At 42.1% G+C, this 19,828-nt stretch overlaps 1 protein-coding gene across 4 annotated transcripts in view; it reads right to left on the bottom strand.

Annotated features, from left to right (window-relative positions):
- The window catches only part of ATP7B (ATPase copper transporting beta), an 84,345-nt gene that overhangs the window by 17,964 nt on the left and 46,553 nt on the right, over positions 1-19,828 (bottom strand). For all 4 annotated transcript variants that reach the window (XM_085860669.1, XM_085860666.1, XM_085860670.1 and 1 more), the window contains exons 11-19: positions 19,572-19,805; positions 19,352-19,443; positions 19,050-19,177; positions 18,786-18,940; positions 12,699-12,833; positions 12,334-12,531; positions 4,721-4,903; positions 2,967-3,162; positions 542-694 (exon numbers count right to left, since the gene is read on the bottom strand). In XM_085860669.1, the coding sequence (XP_085716795.1) occupies positions 542-694; positions 2,967-3,162; positions 4,721-4,903; positions 12,334-12,531; positions 12,699-12,833; positions 18,786-18,940; positions 19,050-19,177; positions 19,352-19,443; positions 19,572-19,805 (1,474 nt within the window). The remainder of the gene's footprint in view (positions 1-541; positions 695-2,966; positions 3,163-4,720; positions 4,904-12,333; positions 12,532-12,698; positions 12,834-18,785; positions 18,941-19,049; positions 19,178-19,351; positions 19,444-19,571; positions 19,806-19,828) is intronic.

Genomic DNA, 19,828 nt, shown 5'->3' with positions numbered 1-19,828 from the left:
ATCCATCTTGTCCACCCCCATGCATCCTCCTCTCCTGCCCTCCCCATTCCTCCCCACACCATTTGTTTGTCCAAGTCTTGGTCTTCTACTCTGCTGTTGGTGTTGGTGTTTTCCTCCTCCACTGTTCCTTTTGCATCCTGTCACGTCCTGATCCAATCGGTGCACTCGGTCTTCCACAAGCCTCGACGATGTATACAAAGATTTCTGAATATTCTGCCACTTCTTTTTAATCATTGCTTCATACAACGAACATTTATGGAGAAGTGGGAATGCAAGATGCATCGGAAAAACATTTTGTTTTAATTCACTCTGGATTATTTTCACAAAATGAAAACATTTTTTGACCCAGTTAAAACATTCCATTTTTCTCGTGAACACGAGTTGGGTGATACGTGGAGCACCAAGTTGGCCTGCGTCAGAAAATAAGTGAAAAAAATAAAAAATAAAAATAAAAAAAGAGTGGTACAGTGCAGGATTTATGACAGGAGAGTGGAAGTAAGGTACAAAGCTTTGACAAAAGTGACAAAAGCAAAAAGAGTACCGTCGATTGAGATGAACACAGCAGTCTTTGCAGCATATTCGTCGCGTTTTAGCTCATCGTTCACATCATGTGGGACGATGAGGCCATTTCGTTTCATCCACTCTCGGTTACCGATGAAAACGGTATGCTGCGTCGACTTCTTGATCGCTTCACCTGGTGTGAACAACACCGGAGGAACAAATTAGAACGGCACTCCTCAGCGTCGCGATGTCGCCAGACATGCCTCTGTCCACGCCACTACATCATTAAACATACGTGTGCCAAGTTTTATTTAAATCCATGAACCCAGATTCAAAACATTAAATAATTCTGTCTGCCCGACCATGCGTCCAATCAGGTTGAAGTTTAGACACATACTCCACATGACAATTGCATGATAACTGTGAAGTTTCACGTCGATTGATGAAAGCGCTTCAAGAGAAATAATTTCTGAAAGATTTTTGTTCAAAACCAATATGGCTGCCAGACTGTGGGACCTATTAATTATTCTATGGATACAAACAAACACGACATAATAGTGACCGAAGCTTTTCGTGCTGCACTCTTCAGGATAAAAATCGCAGCAAGTGAAGTTGGAAGTGAAGGTGTGTGCTTTATACGCAGGTCTCAATAAGGTAGACGCTGATTGGTTCAACCGTAATGACGTCACGGTTAATCCGAACGCCCATTGGTCGGCTCATCATCTTCACCTCGAGCTCCCATTGGCTGGAGCAGAGTTCGTCGATGATTGACGTTTGCAACCACATCCTGGAGAGAGGGGGGATGGGTTTCCCCAAAGGTCCATTGACCATTTGTTACTGAACTTCCCTTGATCTTTCCATGCTGAAAGAGACACAGAGATTGTACAAATTCCTTTTGACGACATAGTATTGGATCGGTGGTAAGGATGAAGGTTGCTTCCAACATACGTAAATGAAACGAGCTCCGACCTCGGCTCAACATCCTGAACATATCTGCATTGTACTGGTCTGCACAGATAGGGTTGGTGACCAGGTGTTGTGCAATGGCAGATGAAGCAGGTACAGTGGCCGGTGGTTGCTGGATATTTCTACATGCTCACACTGGTTGTGTTCTTACCCTCACAATCTTTCTTCGAATCGCTAAGGGGACGTGTTGTTTGATCCGATCAGCCAATCTTAGTGTTGTGCGGCCCACGTACCGAGCTTCACTTCGGCACTTAAACTCATAAATAACATTGCTGGTTTGTGAGGTGGGTAGCACATCCTTGTTGACTGACGTCAGCAAACGGTGAAAGGTAAAGATGACTCGGGGTTGCACAGCCAGAAACGTGTTGGACACAATATGAGATCTTCCTTGTCTACCTTATTGAGATCTGTGTATAAAGCACACGCCTTCACTTCCTTCTTCACTTGCTGCGATTTTTTACCCTGAAGAGTGCAGCAGAAAAAGCTTCGGTCACTATTATGTCGTGTTTGTTTGTATCCATATACAAGGTCTGTAGTACCAAATATCTGCTTATTAATTATTCGTGAACACCCTGGTATCCCCCAAGGCTTGGGGAACATGTGTGTGAAGTTTCCCCTCGATCTGTCAAGCCGTTCTGGAGAAGAAGATTTTAAAAAGTTTATCCTTCAAAAAATCATAGCTGCCAAAGCGTGTGACCTATGACATCATAGGTGGAGAACCTTTTGTTCCTCATGAATAGGTGATCACACATGCAAACTTTCACCTCGATCTGTTCAGCCATCTCGGAGAAGATCTTTTTTTAAGGTTGTTATGTTAAAAACAGTATGTCTGCCAAACCACATGACCAATAACGTCATCAATTTTTCCCCCACCATACAATTTAGCCTGAGATGACCCTCAAAACTTTTCATACCGATTGGATAAAGCGTTCGACATATGCAATTATGACGTCATAATGGAGCCACCAGATCGTCAAAAAAATAATAATAATCTTGTTTCCCGCGGGAAGTACGTCACATGCGCCAAGTTTCAATTTTTTTCCACGAAGCGGTTTTGGAGAAACATAAGTTCAAAGTTTTTCTTCTTTTTTTTTTTTCCAAACATGACTGCCACATCATGTGGCCTATGACGTTATAATTATCAATAAAACATTCTGCATGAGTGGTCGCACCTATTGTGAAAATTTTGTGTCAATCGGAAAAGAGGTTGCAGAGAAAACAGAAAATTAGCACGGACGGACGTACGTACGTACGTACGGACAACCAGAAAACATAATGCCTCCGGCGACTTCGACAGCAGAAGCATAAAGAAATGGATTGGCCTGGGACTACAGATGAAAATAAGAGAAATCTCCCCAGGCCAGTAAAACTGAACCTAAAACAGGCTGTAGTCACAATGGATAAAAAAAATTAACATAAAATCAGATTAAGGATTCTGATTGGTTTTCAGCAATAAAAGTGATTTATAAGCAAAATAATAAGAAAATGAGGCTCCTCACCCTGAGTGTCGTTAATTATTTCTGGGCTTGAGGGTGGTGACTTGGAATTCTGTGCGCGGTTGCGAGCATTGCGAGCCTCCTCAGTGTTTGATGCTGAACACAAAGCAGCCTCTAGGTTGCTCACAAGGCAGCGAATACCACAGCCCGGGACGTAGTGAAAATCAGAACACGAACCAACTCTTTCTGTGCCAAGTTCCTAACCGAAGGTATTTGGGGAGATTCAAAACAAGAAATGCAACAGTACAAAATAAAATAATATAAATAAACTCATTTGACAATAGCATCGAATGACAGGGACTATAATGTAATGGGTAGGTGTCCTGCACCTGAAATAGGGACAATTCTGGGAAGCTAGCTGAGACGCACGCTCGGGGCAGCCAGCGGAGACGCGAGCCCTGGGCAACTTTTTGGCAAATTTCCGGGAAAATTTTTTTTTTCAATAACCTTTAAAATCTTTATTTTATTTCAGTTGAATTTTATACTTGAACACTGGAGAACACAAATCACCTTATTGGCATGTTCAAAAACCTTTTGTTTAGCAGTACTTTGACAAAACATTACGGCATTTTTACATCTTCTCAACCAATCTAATTTGTTGCTTGCAGATCCTGCCCACGTCATTTTTTTTTTCTGAAGACTGCATGGTCAAGATGTTCTATGAACTCTCTCGTTTACTGTTGTTGTTTAGCTACAGATAGTTCTCTCAAACAAGCCCACAGCACGGAGTCAGCCAATGTATCTCCCAAGAGCAACCCAGAGATCCCCCGATGGTTTACCCCCCCCCCCACCACCGTGAATCCAGGGCCACGAGAGGGGGGCGGGAGAGAGAGAGAGAGAGAGAGAGAGGAGAGAGAGGAGAGAGAGGAGAGAGAGGAGAGAGAGAGAGAGAGAGAGAGAGAGAGAGAGAGAGAGAGAGAGAGAGAGAGAGAGAGAGAGAGAGAGAGCCGGTCCACGTGGACTGATCCCCAATCTGAGCGTGGCCACACTGCCCGAATGGATCAGGGCAGCAGGACAGTGTGAGGATGATTTGGCCCCGGACTTGGATGGGGGGGGGGGGGTACAACCACCGCGAAGAAGCATCCCCGATAGTTTCGCATTTACTGCAGCACTCATTGCCTCTTAAAATTTGACCTGCCCCATCAATTCTCCTCTTCTTCTTCTTTCGGCTGCTCCCGTTAGGGGTCGCCACAGCGGATCATCCGTTATGATCCGCATAGTGATTTGGCACATGTTTTACGCCGGATGCCCTTCCTGACGCAACCCTGGTCGCCTCTTATGACACAGGGATATGGTACACCTATTTTAACCGGGGTATACACCGGCCCAGTACACTGGTACTCATTTCGCCGACCTCGGAAGGATGACAGGCTGAGTCAACCCCCTGGTGTATTAATTCAGTGGCCCAACGGGGCTTGAACTCAGGACCTTTTGGATACCAAGCCGCTGCCCTAACCACTGCACCAACACCAGGCTACCTGCCCCATCAATTATGGTTTCCAAATTCCTCTTTAAAAAAATTAATTTCAAAATTAATATAAAAAAGGTTGCTTCGCTTATTTTTATTAAACTTTTCTTTCCTCTTCCTTATTCATAAAGTGTTTTGAGATTAAACTTGGAAATAAAAAGCACCATACAGCACATGAGAACACACTTTAATCAGAAAGTTTAAACTCAAAATCACAATTGTACTGTCACTAAAATAAAAACACATTCGGTCTGTTCATAAATAAGATTGCACACATTCCAGGTCTCACCTCCCGACAGTACTTGAGAACAGCGACTCCCAGTGGGTGCTCACTGGCCGATTCCGCAGTGCCGACAGCTGCGAGAAACAGTTCACGGGGGATGTGGGTTTCTTCCGGCAGTTGTTTCAAATTTGTAATGCGTGGTGAGCCTTCGGTGATTGTTCCAGTCTTATCAAACACTATCGTCTTCACCTGCCACAGACCCGGGTGTGGAGAGAACGGGCAAAACAAAAGAAGCCGTTATCATCACACCTGTTTTGGCTGACTCCTGAGAAAATGGGGGAGTGGAATGGTCACGGCCCGTTTTTCTCAGGGAATCTGGAGGCATTCCCCTCTCCCCTCCCTTGGTCCCTCTATCCACTGGAAATACTTTTCAAATTAACAATCTATCTCTTTCATTTGAAGGTCTATTTCACCAATGACATTCGTTCATATTCCCGTATATTTTTATCTTGCCAAAACGAAGTTTTGCAAGATATGTTAGTCAGCTTGATGTTTTTGTTTTTTTTTTGTCTGCAATCACGTATAAAAAATTCTGCAGAGCACAGTTATCATCGGAAATTTTTGTAACTTCGCATATCAGAGGCCTATAGAGGTCCCTTTCAGTGCACAAAATTTTCAAGGTCAAGGTCAAAGGTCAAGGTCACTTTGTCGCAAATCAGGGAAGTCGACGAAACCCTTATTTTTTGAGTAATTTTGATCGGATCGTCTTCAAACTTCATGGGAATATAGTTCATGGTCTGGCGCTCAGCTGATTAATTTTTGGTGGCGATTGGCCTTGACCTTCATATGTTTTTTTTGTTGTTGTTGTTTTTTTTTTTGGTCTGTAATCACGTATAAATCACTCTGCAGAGCACAGTTGTCATTGGAAATTTTTGTAACTTCGCATATCAGAGGCCTATAGAGGTCCCTTTCAGTGCACAAAATTTTGAAGGTCAAGGTCAAAGGTCAAGGTCACTTTATCGCAAATCAGGGGAGTCGACGAAACCCTTATTTTTTGAGTAATTTTGATCGGATCGTCTTCAAACTTCATGGGAATATAGTTCATGGTCTGGCGCTCAGCTGATTAATTTTTGGTGGCGATTGGCCTTGACCTTCATGGTTAGCGCCGAAGGTCAAACATATTTGACCCCAAGGTCAAATTTTCAAGTTTTAGGAACCATATCGTGTAGCACCTCAAATTGAACACCTCGATGAGTGCTTTCTAGATATGTCAAGCTTGAGACATTATGACGTCATTTGGTGACGTTATGAGGCAAAAGCATATTTTTCATGGTTACTCTGTTGAACGATTCTCATCGGAATCTCTCATAGGCAGATATTCCTCAAGGAGTCGCTCCTGGTGGATAGCAGCTCTGTTCACCTCAGTGTGACCTTTAAGAAGTCACACGTGGTCACCTTTTGGCAAGATACGGGTCACCCTGCAGGTGATATTGGTTTATTATTTATTTATTTATTTTTTGTCCGTTTGCAACATGATTTTCAAACATTTTCTTAAGCACCAGCATAACCACACGGTCAATCTCGCACCAGGAATAATTGAATTTGTGGATACATCTTTCCTTTGTTGAGAATCACCTGTAAAAGGGTTCGCTAAACAGATAAAACTCCATGATGTCAGAGTTCAGCGTCATAGCAAAAAGATTCAAAGAATCTCTTTTTTATTTCACTATTTACAACCTAGTCAGGCAGCATTTGTTCATATAATGGCACTACTTCGTTTTTTTTTGCCAACTCCAGTTTCTTTACATATTCATAAGGTTGAGGTGTAAATAAATGGAATTCAACTTGTCAAGTTTCTATGTAATTTTTTCTTGAAATGCCAATGCTTTGAACTTTCGCATCATATCGGGTGCAATAATATGGGAAACTACATGTGTTAGATACATTGCAAACTATATTTCTGCCAGAATTTTTTTTTTTTTACACAAAAAAATTATTTAATAAACCAAATTTAATGCCACCGTGTCCATTTCATTATTTTAAAAGCTTAAAAAAAATGCATAACTATTTAAATTGTATGTATCATAATACTACTGAAATCTTATCTCTCTTTCCAGATTCAAGACAACTGGTGAGCTGTAGGTACATCTGTTGACAGCTTGATCATATAAACTTTGAAGAAATGGATGAATGCATCATTTGCAAAGAGTCAGGTGGTGGTCCCTATTCAGTTGCAAGTCAAAAGTCCTTAGAGACCATACAATCTTTTTGTGAAGACTGGACTAAAATCGGACAGAATTTTGATATTCTAAACCGAGTGAGAGATCTGATATTTTCTAATGACAGCAAACACATCTACCATAGAAAGTGTTACCAGTCTCTGTGCCATAAAGGTAATCTGGTACGAGCTCAAAAAGAAATACGAGGATGACATAGCATCAGCTGCGGAAAGTAAGAAACGCGGGAGAACAAGCATTGAGCCTTCTTCATCTAAAACGAGAAAAACATTTGATCAGGAGCTTTGCATATTTTGCCAAAGCAATGAAAATAGTGCAGTGCATAGTGTTTCCTCCAGTGACATGGGGGAAAAAAAAAATTGGCAAACAAGGAGTCCACTAAAAGTGGGGAAGTTGCAGCGAGACTTGCTTATCTTTACAATGAAAAAGATGCTTTTGCTCAAAATATGAAATATCATATTAATTGCTTGAGAAATGAAACAAGAGCTATGGGCTCATCCACATCTACTACTGAGAGCTATCAATATTTTATCAAGGCAGTGTGTGATATAGAAATAACACAAATTGTAGGGTTTATGATTAAAGATGATAGTGCATCAGAATTTCCTAGCTTTGACATGAATTCTGTCGAGGACACATATAATAACTCCTTCTTGAAGAACAAGGTGTGACAACACACCCTAAAACATCTTACAAGAAACATATCAAGAATATCTTGCTGGAAAAAGTACCAGAATAGACTGCAAAGCGTGGACCGAAGCCAGAAATTTTTTTCTCAACACTGACCAAGGAAAAGTTAATGACGCAAATGCATGAAAACGTCGGAGGAGATGAGATGGAAACAGTGTTCAAGGCATCTCAGATTATTCGCAGGGAAATCACAGAAATGGATGACTGGCATTTTACTGGATCATTTCTTGACTTCAATACGTCTATGAAGCTCCAACAATTTCTAAAATGGGTGATCAGTGGGCCTCATACGAATCTCAATGTAACTCGAGAGATTGAAATAGAAAAATCCTCGAGAAATCTTGCTCAACATATTATATCGTCATTTAGGTCGAAGCGACAAGTGAAATACAAAGCAAAAGCCGATGGCAAATTTCAAAAAGCGAAGACAACCCCACTTTCAATTGGTCTTGCTCTGACTTCATATCAAGCTGATAGGTTCACATCTGATGTAGAGACACTGAATAACCTGCAAGTTGCTGTTACCTATGATGATGTTGAGCGGACAACAACGAGAATGGCAGCAGTCATCATGGATGACAGTAACACCAACACGCAAGGTGTACATATTCCTCCATTTGTAAATCAGGGAATCAGACCACTGTTTGCAATTGATAACATTGACCTGGGAAGTGATGCAGGTTCGTTTCATGGTGCTGATTTGTTGATTGCCCAGAGATCAGAGGATGGTGCTCCTCTCATTACAAATGACCTCAAACTTGACTTGACTATTCAAGACAAAGCCCTGAAAAACACATTAGATATGCCATATATGAACTGTGATAAGCCAGTAAGTCCGAGTGTGTCTCATCAAGTAACCTACATGTTAGACACCCTGAAACAGGTATCTACTGACTACACACAGTGTGACGCTATTTGGTTATTTTTGTGTAGCTCTCCGGTGGCACAGATAGTGGAGAGACATAAAGATGCAGATTCTTGGACTGAAGTTGGATCGAGCCTCAATGAATCAGTGGAATTCAATCAAGGAATTGTGGTCTCGTCAGACGAGTACGTCAGATCAACCTCAGGTGAAACATCTGTGTCACAACATGTTTCCACAGCAGCCAGGTCTACTTCAAGTGAACCCCAGATTTCCTCCAAAGATAGTAGCACGAGCAATAGTGCATGTAGAACACTGCCAGAGAGATGTCATAAATCTCCCACTTGGTCCACCTTCAATTCGTTGATACACGACAAGACACCAGTATGGAATGTTGGTGTTGTTGCTCCATTGTACAGAAGTCCAACGGAATGGCCAGTGCTCCTCACAATTTTAAAGCATGCTCAAAAACTCAACTGCATTAATGTTGACGAAGGGCAAAGACCTATTATAACCCTTAATAGTGATTTGTATGACCGTGCAGTAAAGCTCAAGGATTATAAAGAAAACTGGTGCATCAGGCTTGGAGGTCTACATATAACTATGGCAGCACTGAAGTGCCTGGGAAAGTACATAGAAGGAAGTGGCATTGATCTGGCATGGGAAGAAGCTGGTATCTATGGATCAGCTACAGTACGCCAAATATTGGATGGTCGTTACATATACAGATGCATTGAAGCTCACATAGTTACACTGATTGCACTTTTCACCATGTGCATACAGGTAATCTTCTCAGAAGACGAAAGAGCATTTCTTGAGCACCACATCAGCCAAGTACTTGATGCCTTTGCAGCATATTTAGATGGAAGGACTGATTCCACTTTGGAGGAATTCAAATCACAAGTGGCTGAAATGCATCAGACACTCTCTGCCTGTAATCGTTTTGAAAGGCTAAATGATCCAGACCATGGTATTGAACAGGAGCACAAGAAGATGAAGGTCAAAGGAGGGTTTATTGGCATCACAGGCAAAGAGCATGCCATGGAGAAGTACTTCATTATAGCCCCCACACTATGCAGAATTGTACAGGGATTCAAAGACTATGCTGGAATCGAAACGCGGCAGCCAAGTTCTCTTCACCATGATCTTGTTGGAGCTGAAGGTACGAGGATCATTTCATCTGCAGCAAATGTTTCCAAGGTACTTACCAGACAGGGCAATCCCTTTCTTGAACGCGATATGTTCAATCTTGTTACATTTGCTGTTACACCTGACAGTGTGTGCAAAAATATTGAAAACCGTGACAAATTGGGGCGAGAGGCATTGGAAAAATGTCTCTACTCGGATGGTGGAACAATCAGTCAATATCTGGGATGCTCAAAAGAAGAACAACTGGTCATACTTCAAGGATGTAGGAGCTACAGTACAAATTAAAGTCAAAGGGCAGTTGGTATCCATTAAACAGGAGAGGTCACTGCTGTCTCGATTACTTGTTGTGTGCAAGACTAAAACTGACTTTTCTGTTAAGGATGCTATTACAGAGTTTGAATTCAGTGCAGCTCCAACTTCCAACTTTCATCCAGATGGATCAATGATAATGCTCTCAGACAAATCCAAACTGGTATCTGCAGTTATGAATGTACCTTTGGCATTGCCAGACGACCTGGCCATCTCAGAACCAGAGAGGGATGCATCCTCAGTCCTGATAATTGACGCAATGTGTATAGTGAACATGGTGCCAAAAACTCCTGAAATGTCAAATGCCTTGCACTTTGCAAAGAGGTTTGTTGACATTGTGGCGGACATGAGTGATTCATATGAGGAGGTCAGGATTGTTTTTGATCAGTACCTTACTGGTTCTCTCAAGGAAACAACTCGTCAGAAGCGAACGGTTAAAACACCAGTTCACTATCATGTTAATGATAACACCGAAATAAGGAACCTGAAGACCTTTCTCTCTCATGTGAACACTAAGGCAGAGTCGACAGAGTATCTGTCAGATAAACTCATCAGTCACTACCAAAATAAGCCAAAGAGAGTGATAGTTATGCACCATACAACGATGAAAGCTAATCACTCTTTGTCTGGCATTGTTAGTATGCCCGAGATAGCAATGGGTCAGCACAACCTTGAGGAGGGTGACCAGCTTGTTCTTCTGAATGCATTTGACGTCATGGACAAGAACCCCAATCCACCCTGGATGTCTTCTCAGTTGACACAGATGTTTTTGTTCTCCTTTTAGGTCACTTTCCATTGCTTCCAAAGTCAACTATACTTCTCAGAAAAGAGTGACAGAATAGCCATCAAAGATTGCTCCCAAAGACTTGGACCCAAGAGGACAGAAGCACTCATTGGATGGTATGCTTTCAAGGGAGCAGACAACACTGGATCATTTGCTGGCAAAGGTGTATTAAGTCACTTCAAAGCATTTATGCAAGCTGATGATGAAATTCTGAAAGCATTTACTGCATTTGGGTTGACACAAGAGATACCAACATGTATCTTTGATCAAATGGAGCGATATCTGTGCTTACTATACAAAACCTCAGACATCAGTGGGAATATCGTTGGAGAACTTAGGTGGGCATTATTTGCACAAAAAGGTAAAGAGGGCCAGCAGCTACCCCCAACTCGAGGAACGTCAGTGCCACACACTTCCAGAGCTTTCTATATGGCTCTTGTGTGGAAGTTATCTAAAGCACCTTGTCCCAAAATCCCCTCACCTACGGACTACTGCTGGGAGTCAGTAGAGGGTCACCTCAAACCAGTCTTCTGTGTAAATGCACCAGCCCCAGAGGCCTTGTTAGAGCTAAGGAAATGTAAATGAAAAACTGGTTGTAACAGACAATCATGTGGATGCAAGAAGAACCATTTGGTATGCACAGACCTGTGTGGATGTGGAGAGATATGCGAGAACATTGTACTGGACAAACCTGTAGATATAGATGAGACGGACTGATATTCCAGTAAAGTACTTTCATATTACATCTTTGCATTTGAGAACTACGGTTGATAACTGTATTATGATCTCGTGTAATTATGGCTAAATACAAGCCAAAAAGGTACATTGTGCAGAAAAGATTGTGCAGTTTGATCTACTTATGTTAAAAAGAAGTCTTGAGATAAGTGATGTGCAGCCTCAATTTCGACATTTAGGTGATGTTATAGTGCAAGAACAAATGGGGTTTTACTATATCAAAATGTGAATTATTGTTGTCTTTTGCATACATTAATGAATATCAGAAAAGTATTTTTAATGATTAAATACTGCTTAAAAACATTTAGTTTGAGTTATTTTTGTTACGATCTCATTAACATCTGGTTCACATATTGCAGTTTTTTCCCATTTAGCATACTTTGTATAGGTCAATACTCTATCAAAATTGTGTCTGAGAACTTGACAACAAGTTGAATTTTGTTCTTTGACAAGTAGACAAACCTAAAAAGAAAATGAGAAACCAGAGTTGGCAAAAAAAAAAACGAGGTAGAATACAATTGCTGCCTGACTAACCACGCTTGCCTTGTACTTGATGCAACAAAGTGATCGTTGCAGTTCAGCAAAATCACTAAATGCTGCTTGGCCATTTCTGAATTGTGCACATCAACTTGGAAATTTAGTTGCGATGGGAATATGTGCATTTTCACTTGGATTGCGTGGCTTTTTTTTTTTCTTTTTAAACCCTTTGAACCCCGAGTTCCTTGGACTTCCGGCTCGCCCACCCTGGTCTCCATCGAGAAAAATCAGGCTGTTCAGGAAGATGGAGGTTTGAATAGCGGCCGGTAAAACAGCCACGAGGGTTCAAGGGGTTAAAGTCATCGACCAATACAAATTACTTGTTCTTGATGATTTTAAGGGTCGAACAACATATCTCCCATATCACGGCACACACCTTCTGAGCCATCTCCAGGGGTTCTCCTCCCTTGATGAGAACCCCAAGCTGAGCACCAACCCCAGTGCCCACCATTACAGCCGTTGGTGTGGCGAGGCCCAGTGAGCAGGGACACGCGATGCAGAGTACACTGATAGCTGTCTGGAAGCTAAGTCGCAAGAGTGCCTCCAAGAGAGAATCCTTGGTATCAAACGCCTCCTGTAGAATCGCACAAAGCGCCACGTTAAAACCGATCACAAATTACCGCTCCAATGATAACAGTGCCAAACCAAGTTTATGAAACAGAGCAGTTTAAAAGAAAGAAAGAAAGAAAGAAAAAGAAAAAGGCAAGATGAGGTTCACATTCAGCAACCATCAATACCGACCGGGAAATACGTCTGCACGATGGAGAAGTCCAGGTAGCCGATAATCATCCACATACTCAATGTTATCAGTGCCAGACACACAATGAAAGGGACAAAGTACCCACTCAGCTTGTCAGCAAATTGCTGGATCGGGGCCTGTGTGGGCAAACAGGTTGTGACAATCAGTAAAGGGTGCTTCCATCACAAAATGTTTACGAACCATTTTATTACGTGGTGTACTGAGGTTTTGTGCACAGTTTAAGGTGAGTACACTTACGATCCGTTGTAGAACAGATTGATTATTTAGGATGTTATAATGCTTACTGAGGCGAGACACTAGTTTGTAAATGTACACTAAAGTAGAATGTGACAAGTGTTAACGCAAAAAGATAAATTAAATAGCTTATGGAAAAATTGTGTTCGAGCAATTTCTCGCAGCTTCTGGATAGTGAACCATCTCGTGTTGACGAGAAAATTCCAACAGCTTCCGGATATGGAACCATCTGGTAATAAATGAGAAATTTCTCAGGGAGGGGGTTCTCAAGAGTTTAGGGAGTGACAATATAAAAGTTGATACAATTGATGAAGGAAGGAGGGTGTTGGTGGAGAGGAAGAAGCCAATCAGCCTTTGATTTGTATGGTCCTGTATTGTCATATTCGAATGTCGCTTTGTGTTTTTTTTTCCAGTTAATAAACATGCATTTGGACCACACTTGACTAACTCCCAGTTAGACATCTGTTACAAAACCTTGGTTTGTGACAGCTGCAGAATGGTATCTCAATAATCCAAAACTCTTGTTGGAATCGAGCTCAAATTTCATGGGCACAGGGCATATTATTCGGTTATAAAATGTCACAATTAGCTCAGATGAATAGATTTGCCAAATAAAGGCCACTCTCAATAACGTAGTGGATATTCAATGGGGGAACCTGGTTGTCTACAAAGTAAATACAAGACAATTAAAGAAAAAGGTTGACATGAATGAGACATCAAATTATGCGATGGAGCATGATGTTTTGCTTCGCAGAACGGAAGTTGACAAAGACGAATATTTAGTTTAATGTGGACATGAGGACTTCTTCGTTCGGATGCAGCACAAGGCCGCAGGGTAGCATCAATGGCTGAGGGCACGACTGTGCTGCTGATGCAGTGCCCTCTGCTGGTGAGGGCAGGAATTGGTTCAAGGTGCTGGCGAGAGCTCGCCGACTCTTTAAGGACACCATGGGATCTTTAATGTCAGATGGGACGCCTGTTTGGAGTCCATCCGTAGGACAGCATACATATTAATGAATCACCCTGCCTGTAAAACAACAGGGTGACAGCTTATAGCTGGGTCAGGATTCAAACCCAGACTAGACAGCTCAGAGATGAATGTGTGTACCTCTCGGCCATCCTGTCAGCCCGACCTGAGGATTGACAGCTCGATATAACAAAACAAACAAAGAAATATCAAATTAACAGAGTTATCCTATAACCCTCGACTATAGATAGTGATTTCAACATCACTACTTACAGTTGAGGGTGATAGGATAGCTCTGTCAAGGGATACAGGAGAACTCTCGAGGGCGAGAGGATAATCTACAGTTGAAGGCTATAGGATATCTCCCTTTCTGGTTTGGGGATTTTTCTATGTGTTGGTCGAAGCTGCAGCTGCCACAGCAACCTCATTAATGTTGAGTTTTCGGAACAGAATTGGTCGTGTTTTTATGCCTCCGCTGACGAAGTCGCGCAGGAGGCATTACGTTTACAGGTTGTCCGTACGTACGTACGTACGTACGTCCATGCTAATTTTCTCCATTTTCTCTGCAACCGCATATCCGATTGACACAAAATTTTCACCATAGGTACGACTACTCATATAGAATGTTTGAGTCATTATGTCATACTGTAGGTCATTTGGGGTGGCAGCCATGTTGGAAAACAAACAAACAAAAAAAACCTCTGAACCTCTATCTCCGAAACCACTCCATGCAAAAAAGAAATTGAAACTTCACACGTGTGAAGTACTCCCCATGGGGAATAAGTACGATTTTTTTGACGACGTCATAATAATTGCATACGTTAAATACTTTATCCGATCAGTATGATGATTTTTGAGGGTCATCTTGGGATAAATTGTATGGGGCGGGGCAAAAAAAATTGATGACTTCATCGGCCACGTGGTTCAGCAGCCTTTTTTTATGTGGGCGGAAGCATATCTGGCAACGTCGCGATGTCAAAGAATGCCCTCCAGTTCTGTTATATCTTCATACTTGTGTTGCTGCTATGTCCTGCCCAATATTCCGTGTTAAATGATACCTCGCTGTGCTGTCTGTCAAATTCGTTTTTGTGTTGTAGTGTAGTAGATAGAAAGATCGTGCAAATTATGATACAAGCATCAAATTTGGCATTTCTTTTATGCAGGGCTTTCTGATCAAATCTGCCTGATTGGCCATTTGAAAATCCAAATTTTGAAAAAAAAAATAACTTCAAAAAAATTTGAAGTCACAACTGGCTGAAATTCTTGAAGCGCAAGTGAACATCCCAGACAGAGAACCAAGGGGAGATGCAGTCATCATTGATGGCTCAGCACTTTTCAATGCCCTACCTCCACGCACTTCAAAGATATTTGATGACTATGCTAAAGAAGACATCATCCCAAAGGTGGAATCCTATGGTGCCAGGTACGAGAGGGTGGATGGCGTGTTTGATGTGTACAAGAAGTCAAGTCTGAAGTCCGAGGCAAGGTCAAAAAGGGGGCAAGGAATCAGAAGAAGAGTGACAGGAACCAGTAAGACCCCAAGTAACTGGAGAAGCTTTCTTCGAGATGACAGCAACAAGACTGAGCTGTTTCACTTCCTTGCGGAAAAGATGTGTGAAGCACAGATGACAAGCACAGTCATTGTCACAAAAGGAGATGCCATTAGCAAAACAAGGAAGTCACTGGATGCTGTGTCTCCATGTTGTCATGAAGAAGCTGACACTCGAATATTTGTACACGCCAGGGATGTAACGACGGATGGTAGCAAGTCCATTATCATTAAGGCTAATGACACGGACGTACTAGTCATAGCAATATCTGTACTGCCATCCTTACAGGAACTAGGTCTTGATAACATGTGGATTGCCTTTGGCCGAGGAGCCAAGGCGCGATGGATTCCAGTCCATGAGGTAGTTTCTGCAATAGGGCCTGAGAAAGCTAGAGGGATCCCATACTTTCATGCGTTCACTGGATGTGACGTCGTGTCTGCCTTCCGCAGTAAAGGGAAGAAAACTGCATGGCAGACTTGGAACGTCTTTGATGATGTTTCTGAAACATTCACCAATCTCAGTCAGCATCCAACATTGATTCGTGATTTTGACTTTTTTTGAAGTTTTTTTTTTTTCTTCAAATTTTTCAAAATTTGGATTTTCAAATGGCCAATCAGGCAGATTTGATTAGAATCCCCTGGAGAACAAATGTGCCAAATTTGATGCTTGTATCATCATTTGCACGATTCCTCTCAAAAATTGCTGTTATCTGCTCCACTATGTTCAAGGCCTACTTTAGCCGCTCCTCGGATAGCAGCTGTGAAATTTCTATGTCCCTTTTGTCCTTGTTTTGCTTCTTTCTTCCAAAATATTTTACTTATACCTCAAAGTTATCCTATTTCCCCCTTCTCACTCAAAACAAATAAAAATAAACAAAAATAATTTCTTTTTTTCCACTCCACAATGATCTCCTTCAACTTGAATCTCCTTCAGCCTCTAAGTCGTGTACAACATTATTCCCCCCCCCCTTTTCTCAATATCTCCAAAATGAATCTTCAGTGCATATAAATGCTTCTTCCTTTTTCCTTTAAAAGCATTTTTAAATGCTTCACTTACCTTATGTCTCTGTCAGGAGTACCCCACATGTTCTTCTTCGCCAATATCTGTTCCTATTCTTCTTTACGATTATTTTCCAAAATTGTCCGTCAGCTAAGTGCTTGGTCAGCGAAACGCCCTCCACCTTTCTCCATGTCTTCAACGAAAATTACTTCCCATCCCATGATCTTCATCACCCTTTGTTTAATTTGGGAATTTGGAATCAGCATCCCTCCACTTCATGTCCACTCCTTCTTCTTCCCCCCTCACCCCACCCTCTCAAAGCATCGTCCTCAAATCCTCACGCACATTATGCACCATCCCAAAATCTCCCCTGTCCCTCACTGTGTGGACCTCAAACATCTGATGCGTCTGCGACAATCTGACACATCTCAATCCAGGCCACTGCTGATAAACTAGACATCATCTGTTTAACAGAATCCTTCCTCCCGCAGGACGTCCCCGACTCAAAGCAGAGCAAGAAGAAAGGAAAGCAAATTGATATTACAACGAGGAACAAAGAACAATCTCGTGTTAGTGTCGGTTGTATTTTTTTTCATTTAAAAAGTTTAGAAGAGAAATAGTAATCACATCTATTTTCAAATTTGTATCCCTGTTTATGCAATCCTCATGCAATGCTACACCCTATAGTTTGTAACAATCTGACAGGCTCAGGGAGCAGGGTGGGTTGGGGAGGGAGGGGGTTAGCTTTGTGGTGTGTGATATTTGTTCATCGAGTTTGCATATTTATACGATAAATAATAAACTTTGTGTCTGGGGGGCTTCGTTTTTCGCAGGTGCTGACTTTATCGAAGGGATTTTCCAGCACAGTAATAGCATTTCAGACAACATTATGTGCAGTACCAGCAGATGTCGGAAAGTTTTATCCGTAGAGCAATCAAAACTGTAAAAAGTCCAATCTCCTCGCAATGTAGAAAGCAATGATGTGGCTAAATTTGTAATCCTTCAGAGTGGGAAACAAAACAACACTCCCAATCACAAAAATAGGGGAAGGAGCATTGGATCCAATATGTATTCCATGTGAGAGGATAGATGTATACATCTAATGTTGGGAAGCCAGTGAAAACTGGTCAGAGTTTGAGGAAGAGGTAAGAACAGATTACGGAAGGCGTTAACGTCGACTCGGCAATGCAAATCTGGAAAAAAAAAAAAAACTACCTTCACAACAAGAAATTGAGGATAAGAGAAGCAGAAAGGCTAAGAATTAATAGATAGATGGAAGGGAGAACAAGGGGGGAGGTTAGGGGAAGCAGGAGGAGCACAGAGGCTGAGGAGAGGAGCCAAGACAACACGGAATCGAGAGGCCGTGTGCCTAAATCTATCATTGCCTCGCACCCGGTACACCGATACATCACACCGGAGAAACTGAACTAAAGCGTGCCATTCCTCCCCCTCGCTCTCCATGCATGCCTCATTATTCAGGCCACTTATGAAACCTGCTTATTTTGGCCAAGAACTTGGAAAAGACCAAGGCTCTGAAAATCCGACCGCCCTTTGCATTGCACGCACCTTTTGTGTTCTCTGTGTTTAGAAAGATTTGTGATTACATGCATGGAAATATTCCAAAACATTAACTACGGGTAAATGAACAACTGGTCTAATTTTTAGGTAATTCATCGAGAGATAAACCAATTTTAAAATGAAACACAAGTTGACTGGCAAAATGCTGGCGAGCCTATAAAAAGGTTGTCCTCTGAAAATATAAAGTACATGAATACAAAACATTCAAAAAGTATGATCAAGGACAAGAACAGCACTCGGTAGAGCGCAAACTTCTGGCAGGCTGAAGAGTTTACGTTCTGTATCCCACCGAGAGGCTGGATCTGGATCCGGACCTCAACCAAAATCGGGTCGGCTTGTTTTTCTCACCGAACTAACTCATCCACCAAGTTTTGTCATAACTCGTCCACAACTTTTTGAGATATCATGTTGTATGTTGTTTTGGGGACAATTTCTCAATTGGGAAGAATCACATTAAAAATAAATAAATAAATAAAAATTCTCATATCCAGATCCAAATCTTCACCAAAATTGAATCAATTCTTCCATGTCACACACCCCAACCTGTCCACCAACTTTCGTCTGAATCCGTCCATAACCTTTTTGAGATATCCTGCTTATAGACAGACAAACAGACGTGGGTGAAAACATGGTGGCGGAGGTAATAAAGAAACGGCCCGTCAATTGAAATTGATACAAGACCTACAAATTGTACAGGAGATATAATCCACAGAACAGTCATTTTCGGAATGAGAGTTCACCTTGCTGATTTGTGCTTCTTCGACCAGGCGAACTATTTGCGCAAGAGTCGTGTCCGCACCGACATGCGTCGCCTCGTAGAGCAGCGCACCATGCTGATTCATTGCACCCGCGATCACCAAGCTACCCGGAGTTTTACGCACAGGCATCCACTCACCTGTAATGCACATCCTCAGGTTTGCCTACTCACCCGCTCTCGACAAAGTAGAGTCATTAGTGTAGCCCATAATAATATATGCATGCAAAAAGCAAGATGCAGGTATTACCAGTGATAAGAGACTCATCTGCCATGGATATGCCCACGAGGACCCGTCCGTCCACTGGAAACTTTCCTCCAGGAACCACTCGCACTATGTCCCCACGATGGACCAAGTCTACATCCATTTGCACTTCACTATAACATGCAAAACAGAGGACAAGTTGTGAAGGAAACAGGAGAACTTAAAATAAAATAAAAAGATTATTAAACAGTGGGAAAATGGGAACAATGATCCAGATCTAATCATTGATCACTGATCAATGGAAGAGATCAATGGGGAAAAAGATCAGACCTAGGAATAGGTTTTACCTTTGGATAGTGTTCTCTGGTCCCAGTGTAACAATTGTTGCTTCCATTGCTTGCAGAGACATGAGCTTGGACAGAGCTTCTGATGTTTTACCCTGAAACAACCAGGTTGATAACATTATTGGGTCATGACAACAATGCTTGATTATAATTATTGACCGACTGCATTCAATTCCAAGTCCTCAAATGTTCCAGAGAGAGTCCAAAGCCTTAAGCTGCTGACCTTGGCAATGTGCTCGAGCCACCGTCCAAGTGATACGAAGGTAAAAAGCATCGGTGGTGTGTCAAAAAAAGTGACTGGACTGCGAGTCGCATGCTCCACCATGGCAACTATCAGAATGACCACCGAGTAGAGGTATGCCGTGCTCGTGGCCAGCACGATCAGCACATCCATGTTGGATGTGCCATGCTTCAATGCTCGGTAAGCCTGTACGTAGAAATATTGACCACCAAAGATCTGCTCCCGACACAAACATACCC

This window comes from Eptatretus burgeri, chromosome 16 (assembly GCF_056783735.1).
Source record: "Eptatretus burgeri isolate ZD-2024b chromosome 16, Ebu_testis_v1, whole genome shotgun sequence".
Lineage (NCBI taxonomy): Eukaryota > Metazoa > Chordata > Myxini > Myxiniformes > Myxinidae > Eptatretus > Eptatretus burgeri.
This window is presented reverse-complemented; position numbering and strand designations above follow the sequence as displayed.